We start from the raw sequence: 11264 nt of genomic DNA, 5'->3' as shown, positions 1-11264 counted from the left end.
GGCTCCGGGTCCTTCCCGTCCATCCTGAGCCCAGCACCGGCCCCAGGGAAGGGGGAACATCCCCGGGAGGTGCTGGGTGGCCGCAGGGGCTGGTGAGCATCCATTAAAGAGATGGAACCAGAGGGAAAATGGGGGTTTTCAGTTACCCCCCCCAGGGCAGAGCTCTCCTGCAGCTGGAAAGGGACAGGAGGGAGCTGCCCTGGGAAGAGGGAGGCTCCAGGTCCAGCACCCAGGAGCCAAGCGGCCACCGGCCTGCACCGAGCAATGGGATGGGTTCAGATCCTCGGGACCATGCCGATGCCCCCCCCAGCACCCTGTAAATAACCACCAGTGGCCGCTGCTGGTCCATAAAATCTTATTGTCAATAAATAACGGAGCACCGAGGGGGGGCCTCGCTCACACCGGCAGCACCGGCTCCGGCACCAGCTCCGCTGGCACCGAGCTCCCGGTGGATGCTGCAGCCTCAGGGGGGGACGGAGGGGGTTTGGCTGCTTCCCCCTTGCTGGCAGCTCGGCTGGGAGCGGCCCCGGCCCCGGGCAGGACGCTGAGCTCCTTGTCGGCCACGCAGGACGGTGCTGGGGGCTCGGGGGGGGCACCATCACCCCTGGAGCCCGGCCCCACCGGGTAGTAGAGCACGGAGCCATCGTTCAAGTAGGGCTGCTCGGCCGCGGCCGCCGGCTCCGAGCCCTCGGCGAAGCAGAGGACGGACGAGCCCGGAGGTAACTGGGCTTGGATGAGGATGGGAGCGGCCAGCGCCGGGCAGAGGCCCTGCGGCACGGCCAGGGGCTCCTCCAGGATGCAGACGCCCAAGCTCTCGACGCCGGGGCCGCTGCTGGAGTCTTCCTCAGCCTTCAGCCTCTCCAGCTCCTCGGCCGTCTGCAGGTGCATCACGGCCGACTCGTTCTCTGCCATGAACTCCTGGAAGTCCTGGGTCTCGCCGGGCTGCGGCCACGCGCTGCTGCAGCCGTGAGCGGCGCCGGATGCGGCCTCCTCGGGCACCGGGGGCCGCCCGCCCTGGCGCTTGTTCTCCAGCTCCAGCTTCATGATGGTGTGGAGGTAGTGAGTCCGCACGCGGATGGGGTTGAATTCGATGCGACCGGCCATGTTCCCACAGCCATCCCGGGAGCAGCCGCAGGGGAAGGACATGCGATCCACCTGGCAGGGGGATGCAGCACACAACCATGGAACCGGTTGGCTTGGGAGGGACCTTAAGGTTCACCCAGCTCCAACCCCCTGCCATGGGCACCGACACCTTCCACTGGAGCAGCTTGCTCCCAACCTGGCCTTGAGCGCTGCCAGGGACGGGGCAGCCGCAGCTCCTCCATTCAACCCATTCCGTGTCCCACCACCTTCATGGAAGAGCTTCCCGAGCTGCCACCCGGAGCCCCAGCTCACCTGGCACTTGATCCCGGCCTGGCTGCAGGCGCAGGCCTCGGGGTCGCAGTAGAGGCGGCAGTCGCAGCCGCACTCCTCTCGGGAGAGCCGGATCGCCCGGAGCTCCTGCTTCTCCTCGGCGTCGATGCGGTGCACGCCGGAGGCGCGCAGCAGCGCCCGGCGCCGCTTGGTGGGCAGCGGCTGCAGGAAGAAGTAATCGTCCACCTCCACGTTCTCCACGTCGATGTCATCGTCCGAGACGTCCTCCAGCGTGAGCCCGTCCGCCTCCTCCGACTCCACTGTCCCGTTCTTGGTGAGCTGCGGGTGGCAGGGCAAAGGCTGAGCATCCTCCGCATCCCGCATCCCGCTCCCCTCCGGTCCTGCCCCCCCCCAGCTCATGGGAGAAGGGAGCAGGGAAACGTGAAAGAAAAAGAGAATTCCAAGCAGGGAATCCCTCTTTTCCAGCTCCCCTCCGCTGTGCGCTGCAAGCAATGGGATAACAAGAGGTCCCGGCTGCTGAAAACACCGGGATCCCACACGAGTGACCCCTGGGAAAGTAAGACTTGAGGGGCCAGAGCTGGATCCTGCATCGTGCCTTCAGCTCCATGCACTCAAACACCCCCAAAGCCTGGCTCACGGCCGTCCCAGCCCTCTGGAAGCCGGCACACGGAGAGGTCCGTGGCCTCCGGACGAGCAGTGCAAGAGGGAGCTGGGTGCTGGATCCACAGCGCTTCACCCAAACCCGGGTGTCCGGGCAGCGAGAGCCCAGCACGGGCCCTGCGGAGCAGACCCAGCCCAAGGATGGGCTGGAGGACAGGCAGAGCCACCCGGAGCCCACCGCTGCCTGCTCCCCGACTGGCAGCTCCAGGAGCACCATGGACACGGGAAGAGGTAAAAGACCCATGGGGGTGATCCCCCCCCCCCGCCCCAGGCTGGACCCGGAGCCCCTGCTCAGGCGCTGCCTCCGGTACCTTCATCTTCTTGGCGTGGAGCTTCTCCTCCTTGAGGTGCTCGCGCAGGATCTCGCGGTGGTTCACCTCCTGCTCCTGCGCGAACTCGCACAGGGTGTAGCTGCGCACGGAGTTGTGGCGCGGGGCCATGCCCAGCGAGCTGCCGCCCTGGCTGGGGACGCTGGTGAAGCCCTGGCGCCGCGCGAAGTAGTACACGGTGACCTGGTCGAAGCGCACGTTCTTCCTGCCCAGCTGCTTCTGCCGCTTCAGGATGGACGTGGCTGCGGGGCAGGCAATGGGGGGGGTCACAGGAGCCAAGAGACCCCCCCAGACCTTGCACCCCGCTGGGCTCCCAGGACGGGGCTGAGCTCGTGCTTTGGGTGGTGCTGAGTCCCTTTGGGGGCTGAGCGATGAGCCCCGGTGCCACCGAGGCCAAGGCCAGCACCCCCCGTGGCCCCTCAGCACCAGCACCCGTGCAGGCAGCGAAACGCTCCGGCAGGGCGAATGCTGGGATAGGAAAGCTCCAGGATGGAGCTCGGCCAACAGGAACGGGGCTGGCACCGGGAACTGCCCAAGGTCTGGTGTGCCCCACGCTCCCGGCCCTGCTCATCACCACAGGGCTATGAAGGGAGGCAGAGGGGAAGGGCAGAGCAGCCCCAGAGCCCAGCGCGGCGCCGGCCACTCACGTCGGAAGCCGCTGGAGCTGGCGGGGTTGACGCTGTCGCAGCTGTCGGCGCTGTCGCTGTTGGAGATTTCGTCGTCCGAGTTGGAGCCCGCCGAGCCCACGTCCGCATCCTCGAACTTCCTCTTGACGCCGGCGCTCGGGATCGCGTCCATTTGGCCGTGGCTCGCATGGGAGCCGGTGGCCAGCGATGGGGCCAGCGCTTCAGCAGCAGCTCCTCCGCGGCGCCAGCCCCTGCCCGCAGCCCTCGGGTGTCTCTGTGGGGAAGGCAAGAAGCGACCGCGGCATCTGGGATAAGCCAACAGCACTTGGGATAACCGGGAAAGGTTCACGTGGCTCTTGAGAGCAGCTTCCCCCATCCCTCCATGGAGAATGCCTCTGAACCCCACTGCATTCCTGCGGCTCCCCAAGGGGAGCCCATCACCCCCATGTCTGCAGCTGCTCCAGCTCCAATCCAGCTCCAGGGACCCCTTCCACTGGAGCAGCTTGCTCCAAGCCCCTGTGTCCAACCTGGCCTTGAGCACTGCCAGGGATGGGGCAGCCACAGCTTCTCTGGGCACCCTGGGCCAGCGCCTCAGCACCCTCACAGGGAAGAGCTTCTGCCTAAGAGCTCATCTCAGTCTCCCCTCGGGCAGGTTCAAGCCATTCCCCTTGGCCTGTCCCTACAGGCCCTTGTCCAAAGCCTTTCTCCAGGTTTCCTGCAGCCCCTTTAGGCTCTGGAGCTGCTCTGAGGTCTCCATGTAGGAAGGGAATGAGCTGCTGGAGGATCCTGCTGTGAGAGCCTTGGGCATTTCCCTGCCCCTTGTTAATGCCGCCGTGCTCCAAACAAGGCAGCTTCTCCATGGATCCTGGGAAGTGCTGGGCTCCAGCTTGGGTGAGGAGTATCTGAGAGATGATGCTCTCGTGGGAAGACCAGCGAGTGTCCCTCTATGGCACAGCCACGGAATCAAGCAGGTTGGAAAAGCCCTTCAAGCTCATCCAGTCCAACCGTTCCCAGCCCTGCCAAGGCCACCACTGCCCCATGGCACTGAGGCCTCGTCTCCACGGGGTGTGAACCCTTGCAGGGCTGGTGCCTGCAGCCCTGCCCTGGGCAGCCTGTTCCAATGCCTGAGCACCCTCTGGGGCAGGAATTGTTCCTCAGCTCCATCTAAACCTGCCCTGGTGCAGCTTGAGGCCGGTTCCTCTTGTCCCATCCCTTGTTCCTTGGGAGCAGAGCCCAGCCCCTCCTGGCTCCATCCTCCTCTCAGGCACTTGTAGGGAGCCATCAGGTCCCCCCTGAGCCTTCTCTTCTCCATCTGAACCCCCCAGGTCCCTCAGCCCTTCCCCATCACCCTTGGGCTCCAGGCCCTGCACCAGCCCCATTGCCCTTCTCTGGCCCCGCTCCAGCCCCTCAAGGTCTCTCTTGCAGTGAAGGGGCCCAGAGCTGAGCACAGGACTCGAGCTGCAGCCTGCAGCATTCCATGGAGTTGTTGTGGCCCAAGTGCAGGACCCGGCCCTTTGCCTTCTGGAACCTCATCCCATTGGCACAGCCATGGATCCAGCCTGGCCAGATCCCTCTGCAGAGCTTCCCACCCGATCTGGTGTCATCTGCCACTGACTGCAGGCTTGCTCATCCCCTCATGCAGCCCATGAGCAGGCATCGCCCTCTCGACAATCCCCGGTCACCAGCAGCAGCTTCTGCTTTTGAACTGAGCCCAGGGCATCGCCTGTGCCCATCCCGGGATACGCTGGATCGGGAATGCCCCTGGGACACCCTGGGCTGTGCAGCCGCATCTCCTTTCCCTGCTCCCTCCTCTCCAACCGCCGTTCTCATGGCAACGGAGAAACCGGCTTCTAAAGGAACCATGGGCTTCCCTGCGGAACCCAGCTGATCCCATGGAACCCAGGGACCCTGGAGGCGATGCAGGGGTAAAGGGGCAGTGGGAGGCTCTGCTTGCACCAGGACAAGGGCTCTGCATCCCCTGGTGACCACCTCCGGCCCCACAAAGGATGTGCGGGTACCGCAGCTGCAGCCCTCCCCTTGTTCCATTGCCTCCATCACCCCAAACCTGCCCCATGTCTGCACCCCCAGGGTCCCAGCCAACTTCACCAGCCCTGGGTTGGGAAGGAGCTGATCCCCAAGGAGCGCAGCAGTTTCTCCCATTGCCTCCCAAAGCAAAGCTCCAAAACATCCTCCCAAATCCCTCTCCATCAGGTGCTTCCGGTGAGGAAAACCAGGGATGCTGGCGGGATGCACAATACCTGCAGCATCCCCCTGGCTGGGGATGGAGACCGGCTCCAGCCCTGGATGGATCCACCAGGATGGAGCTCATCTCCATTGGGATGGATCCATCTGGATCCCACCAGAGGGGTCGATCCATCTGGATGGATCCATCAGATTTCATTTTACTTCTCCAATGCGGAAGCTCCCTTCCCATGTGAGCATCCTCCTCCTCCCCAGCACAGCAGCAGCTGCCCCTGTGTGCAGCAAAGGGCACTTAAATTCCTTTATTAGCTCAAATGATCCTTCTTGTGGTGGTTTCTGGCTTTGGGAATGGACAGGGTGCAGCAGGGCCCAGCACCTCCCAAGGACCCAGCACGGAGCAGGGAGAAGTCCTGGAGCCGCTGGAGGGAAGAGGAGACCCTCACCCTGGCCTCGGACCTGCTCTGCAGGTCAGGGCTGCCTCACGTAAGGCTTGAAGAGGGAGGAAGCAAAGAGCTGCTGCTGGAATTGCCTCTGGGAGCAGGGAGGGAGGTAGGAAAGAGATGGGACTCGGGTGGTCGGAGAGCCTCCTGCCCCAGAGCCGGTCCAGCCCCGGGGCTCCACTGTGGGACTGGGAAAACCCGAGGCTTGAGGCTCATCCAAGGCTGATGAACGAGCCCAGATCATCACCAGGATGGTTTGTATCCCTGCTTCCAGGAGAGGAGGAAGGGCAGGAGCATCCCGGCATGAGGTCTGCTCTGTGCGCCCCAAAGCTCCTTCGCTGATGCCGATGGATCTGCAGTGGTCCAGGACCCGCTGATGAGTCTCATTCCGCCTCCAGCATTGCCTCCAATGATCCTTGATCCCTGTCGGATGCGCTGCCGGGCTCCTCCTCCATCGACAGAGCAATTCCAGAGCCATGAGCTCCTTTACTTCCAGCTCTTCAGAGCGATCGGTGATCACCCTCTGAGCATCCTGCATCCCATGGATCTGGTGATGGCTCCCTAAAAACCACGCTCCAGGCCCAAGCAACCTGGATGATGCCCAGAATTCCCTCCTTGTGTTCCCTCCTCTCTGCAAGCTGCTTCAACCACATCCCTGGAGCCCCAGTTTTTGGTGGGGAATGGTTTAAATCCATCAAAAGCAAGAGGCAAAAGCGGATCCTGACAAGGCCTCTGGGGTATCACAGGGGTCGAATATGGAGATGTGGGATTATCCCAGCAGCCGGATAAGGAAAGGGTGGGAACTGCATGAGAGCAGGAAGAAACAGATCCACACAGGGAGAGCACCCCCGGGCCAAGCAGCAGCAGCAGCCGGACCCCATCCTGGTGCATTAAGGACCAGATCACGGAACACAGGATAAAGCCAGGAGAAAAACCATCAAGGAATAACCGGAGGAGCCCATTTTATTCCGTCGCAGGGCTCAGCATCTCCTGGGAAGCCGACACTGGAGAGCAAAGGCAGGAGCCAGGCTGCAATTCCCTGTATTCCCCCCTGGAAAAGGGCTCATCCCTGGGTGAAAGCCACCCAAAAAGGGGCTTCCCCTCAGCAGAGCCCCCCCAGCTCGGCTCCATCCCCGTGATGCAGCGGGAATAGCGCTGCCGGGATGACACGGCAGCATCGCTGCAGAGCCCCACAGGAGAAACCCCTCCAGTGCTTCCCAGCAAGCAGCAAAGCAGCTCCCACCATCGGCCTGGAGCCCCCCAAAGGGGGATTCAGGCCCGTATTCCCAGGGAAGGCAAACAGGAGCCTATGGAGAAGCCGAATCCAAACCCTCCATGCGCTTCCTCCAAAGAGCAAGGAAAGCAGCTCACCTCCTCCGGGATGGCCACCAGGATGGGCTTTGGGTTGGGAGCAGCACCTCGTGGGAAGGGTCCAGGCACAGGGAAGCACATAAAGGAAAAGGAAGCTCACATTTGCTATCGCTGCAGAATCAAAGCAGGAGCTGGGGAAAATGGCACACGCTGTTCCCGGCCTGTGTGCGACAAATCCAGGCGTATCCCAGGCCAGGAATGAGGGCACAAGCTCCTATTGACGAGCCCAGGAATGGGGCTGATTCTTCCCCCCCCGGTGGGGATGGAACGGAGCCTGCGTGGCCACCACCAGGAATTCGGCGCTTGGGCTTGTCGGAGGTTTTCCCCGAGGATTCGGCCTCTGCAGCCATGGATCTGCTGGGTCTCAGGATGCTGTGGCCATCGGCACAGTGCAGATCCCAGCTCCGCCTGGGTCAGGCCTTGGACCTTCAGTAAGGGACCAGCTTTGTCCTCCCTCCGCTGGTGCCGCTACTGATGACAACACGAGGGAAGGGGGTGCAGGTCCCGGTGCAGCAGCAGCAGAGCTGGGGTGTCCCCGAACCCCCCTTGGTGCCCATTGCAGTGGGGACAGCTTCCAATCCCGAGGAGGGTCTGGCGGGTGCTATGGAAAGGGCTGATCCCAAAAGACCCACTGGGGCCCTTTGCCCGTCATCAGGATCGAGTCATAAGGGAGGCTCCACAGAACACCTTGAACATGGAATCCCAGCCTGGTTTGGGTTGGGAGGGACCTTAAAGCTCCTCCAGCTCCAACTCCTGCCAGGGCAGGGACCCCTTCCACTGGAGCAGCTTGCTCCAAGCCCCTGTGTCCAACCTGGCCTTGAACACTGCCAGGGATGGGGCAGCCACAGCTTCTCTGGGCACCCTGTGCCAGCGCCTCAGCACCCTCACAGGGAAGAGCTTCTGCCTAAGAGCTCATCTCAGTCTCCCCTCGGGCAGGTTCAAGCCATTCCCCTTGGCCTGTCCTTGCAGGCCCTTGTCCAAAGCCTCTCTCCAGGTTTCCTGCAGCCCCTTTAGGCACTGGAGCTGCTCTCAGGGCTCCCCTGCTCCCAACACCTGAGGGCAAGGGGAGGGCAGGAGGACACGGCCGTGGCTCTTGGATGGAGGAGCTCTCCCGAGGGTGAGCGTGGGCAGCACCAGACCTTGGCTCCTACCGAGATAACCCCGCGGAGCGTCAGGGCCATGGTGCAGCGAGGGCTGGGCTGCAGAGCCTCCATCGTGGCTGCTGGAGGTCCCACCATGGCCCAACACCATCACCCCAGTACCTGCCTTCCCCTCCCAGCACCTGCAATGGGGGCAGCCAATGACCTTTGGGGACATCAGAGCAGGACCCCCACAATGGCGGCTCCTCCTCCAGCACATCCAACCACCATCATCCTCCTTCTCCTCCTCATCAGCTCCTTCCCACCACCCTGGTGGGCCCTACCGCTACGCTGCTCCTTGGGGACCCACGTAACCCTCCAACTCCCCTATACCCTGCAGTGTGCCCCCCACGTGTAAAGACCTCACCCCCACACCTTCTATAGACCCCAGCTAGAGGACAAAGCAGCTTTAAGGGCACCCCATGTCCTCCATAGGTGCCCCACATCCCTTACAGGTCCCCAGAACACAGAGGAGGGGAGAGCCCAGCTGACAGGGTCCCCCACATCCTCCATAGGCACCACCCCAACAGCCCCCCCCAGCTGTCAGGCCCCCCCATAGGTTCTCCATGGGGAAGCTGGGCCCACGTGCCCTGCAGGCCCCTGCATCCTCTATAGCCCCCAGCCAGAAAAGGCCCCCCTATACCTTACAGGCCCCTCTAGAACCCCTCCAGCTCTGGGGCCTTCCATCATCCCCCATAGCCCCTCAAGATGCAAAGCTTCCCCCATCCCCTATAGCCCCCATCCCCTACAGACACCCCCTCATCCCCCTACAGGCCCTCCCCATCCCCTGCAGCTCCCCCGGCTCCGAGGCCCCCCCCTCCTCTGCATTCCCCGGTGCACGCGGAGGGAGCGGCCGCCCCGTGCCCCCCCCCCCCGCCGGTACCGGACCCTCCCTCCCCCCCCCGCAACTCACCGGGTCCCGGGGCGGGGCCGGGCGGGGGCGGCTCCCCGGGGCGCGCGCAGGGGCCGGGCCCGCCCCGCCGCCGACCGCCGACAACAATGGGGCCGCGGGCGCAGCGCCGCCCCTTATATACCCCGCGTCACGTGGTGGCGCACGCCCCGCCCACCTCCCTCCCCGCCACCGCCCGCGCCGCGAGGCACGATGGGAAAGCGAGTCCTGCGGCCGCGGGGCACGACGGGAAATGTAGTGCGGAAGTAGCTGGAACCACGCCCGGGGCGCCGAGAGGCCGCGGCCCAGGGACCGGGACCCGCAGCCGGTGCGGGCGGGGAGCGCCCCTGGCCCGCGGCCCAAGGGGGAGCCTGGAGCAGCGCTGACACCGGGGCCCCCCGGTTCAACGGGAACGGGGCAAAAGAGGCCTCGGCCTGGGCACCCCCGCCTCCGTCCGCGCCCTTCGCATCGCTTCATCCGGTGGGGTGAAACCTGCCCCGTGCACCCGTTGGTATCAACACCGGGCTCACAGGGCCCACGGCTCCAGCGGGCCCCCTGCAGCTCAATAGGGAAAACCAGGCTGGAAACGTCCGTATGGAGCCAGGCTGGGAATAGGGGGGACGCAGCCTGGAGGAGAGAGCTCCGAGCAGCTGCCAGGGCGTGAAGGGGGCTACAAGGGTGCTGGGGAGGGACCTGCATCAGGGGCTGGAGCGATGGGACAAGGGGTGATGGGGTCAGACTGGAACAGGGGGAGTTCAGGTTGGAGATAAGGGAGAAGAGGGTGCTGGGACACTGGGATGGGTTCAATGGAGAAGGTTTGGATGCTCCATCCCATCAAGGCCAGGTTGGACACAGGGGCTTGGAGCACCCTGCTCCATGGAAGGGGTCCCTGCCCGTGGCAGGGGTTGGAGCTGGAGGAGGTTTAACGTCCCTTCATCCCAAACCATTCCATGATTCTATCTTCCCCCATTCCCAAGTGACCTGAACGTGCACAGGAGGCGAGAGCTCCTCAGTGTGCACAGGGAGAAGCAGGTGGAATTGGTTCATGTTTTTAATGCCTTCTCCTGGCATCATCCTGAGGCTCCACAGCTCAGGGCGCCTTGGGCCAGACCCTGGGCAAACCAGCCCAAACCATTCCCAGGATTAACCCCTGCATCCTCCAGTTCCCAGCCAAGCCCTGGAAGCAGCCGGGAGGTGACTGGATGCGAGCGGGAGCCATCGCAGCCCCGAACCCCGGCCGTGGGGAGCTGCTGCGGCTCCAGCGCTGGAGCGAGGTCTGAGCGGCGCAACCCAGGAGACAGAAGGGAGACGGGGATGTGCGGGCGCTTCCCGCCGGGATGGGGGCACAGCAGCGGCTGTGGGAGCTCAGGAGGTGCAGGCAAAGGGACGGCACCAGCTGGGATTGGCACTGGGAATTGGGGCTGCATCCCCAAGAATGGAGCAGGCCCAGAGGATGGGAACGGTCGCTCACAGCTTACAACCGGCAGCAGGGACACAGTATCACAGTATCACAGGATGTTAGAGATTGGAAGGGACCTCAAAAGCTCATCCAGTCCAATCCCCCTGCCGGAGCAGGAACACCGGGATGAGGTTACACAGGAATGTGTCCAGGCGGGTTTTGAATGTCTCCAGAGAAGGAGACTCCACAACCCCCCTGGGCAGCCTGTTCCAGTGTTCCGTCACCCTCACTGAGAAGAAGTTTCTTCTCAAGTTTAAGTGGAACCTCTTGTGTTCCAGTTTGTACCCATTACCCCTTGTCCTATCATTGTTAGCCACTGAGAAGAGCCTGGCTCCATCCTCGTGACACTCCCCCTTTATATATTTATATACACTAATAAGGTCCCCCCGCAGTCTCCTCTTCTCCAAACTATAGAGACCCAGCTCCCTCAGCCTTTCCTCATAAGGGAGATGCTCCACTCCCTTCATCATCTCAGTTGCCCTGCGCTGGACTCTCTCCAGCAGGTCCCTGTCCTTCTTGAACTGAGGGGCCCAGAACTGGACACAATATTCCAGATGCGGTCTCACCAGGGCAGAGTAGAGGGGAAGGAGGACCTCTCTCGACCTACTGACCACCCCCCTTCTAATACACCCCAGGATGCCATTGGCCAGTGTGAGTCACATCCGGCAGTGGCTTCACTCACGCCCAGGCCCTGCCTTGTGCTGGAGCTCCCCGGAGCCTCAGTGAAGCTTTACTCTGCATTTCTGCTCCCTGTTTTGGCTCCAAACCCCCCCAG

General features: G+C 63.3%; 1 protein-coding gene across 6 annotated transcripts; it reads right to left on the bottom strand.

Moving 5' to 3' along the window:
• Positions 1–338: 338 nt before the first annotated feature.
• On the bottom strand, positions 339–9134 carry CSRNP2 (cysteine and serine rich nuclear protein 2). Of its 6 annotated transcripts, none has more exons than XM_080635545.1 (5): positions 9055–9134; positions 3011–8149; positions 2346–2605; positions 1396–1692; positions 339–1155 (listed from the first exon to the last, which is right to left on the bottom strand). In XM_080635545.1, exons 2-5 carry the CDS (start codon positions 3363–3365, stop codon positions 397–399), a joined length of 1671 nt encoding a protein of 556 aa, XP_080491671.1. In that variant the 5' UTR covers positions 3366–8149; positions 9055–9134; the 3' UTR covers positions 339–396. The 6 variants fall into 6 exon arrangements, with proteins under 6 accessions (XP_080491671.1, XP_080491673.1, XP_080491672.1 ...); XM_080635547.1 differs by having other exon boundaries at positions 3011–7473; XM_080635546.1 differs by having other exon boundaries at positions 3011–7689; positions 9055–9129.
• Between the last annotated feature and the right edge of the window lie 2130 nt (positions 9135–11264).

The sequence above is a fragment of the Psittacula echo genome, assembly GCF_963264785.1.
Source record: "Psittacula echo genome assembly, chromosome: 27".
Taxonomy (NCBI): Eukaryota; Metazoa; Chordata; class Aves; order Psittaciformes; family Psittacidae; genus Psittacula; species Psittacula echo.
The sequence above is the reverse complement of the archived record's forward strand: the minus strand, read 5'-3'. Positions and strand labels throughout refer to the sequence as shown.

Excerpts from the sequence above, each read along its gene's own strand:
- CSRNP2 (XM_080635545.1), bottom strand. The coding sequence starts at position 3,365 with ATGGGGGAAGCTGCTCTCAAGAGCCACGTGAACCTTTCCCGGTTATCC. Across the intron at positions 2,606-3,010 it reads CAGCTCCAGCGGCTTCCGAC|CCACGTCCATCCTGAAGCGG; the intron begins GTGAGTGGCCGG and ends CCTGCCCCGCAG. Across the intron at positions 1,693-2,345 it reads TCCACGCCAAGAAGATGAAG|CTCACCAAGAACGGGACAGT; the intron begins GTACCGGAGGCA and ends TGCCACCCGCAG.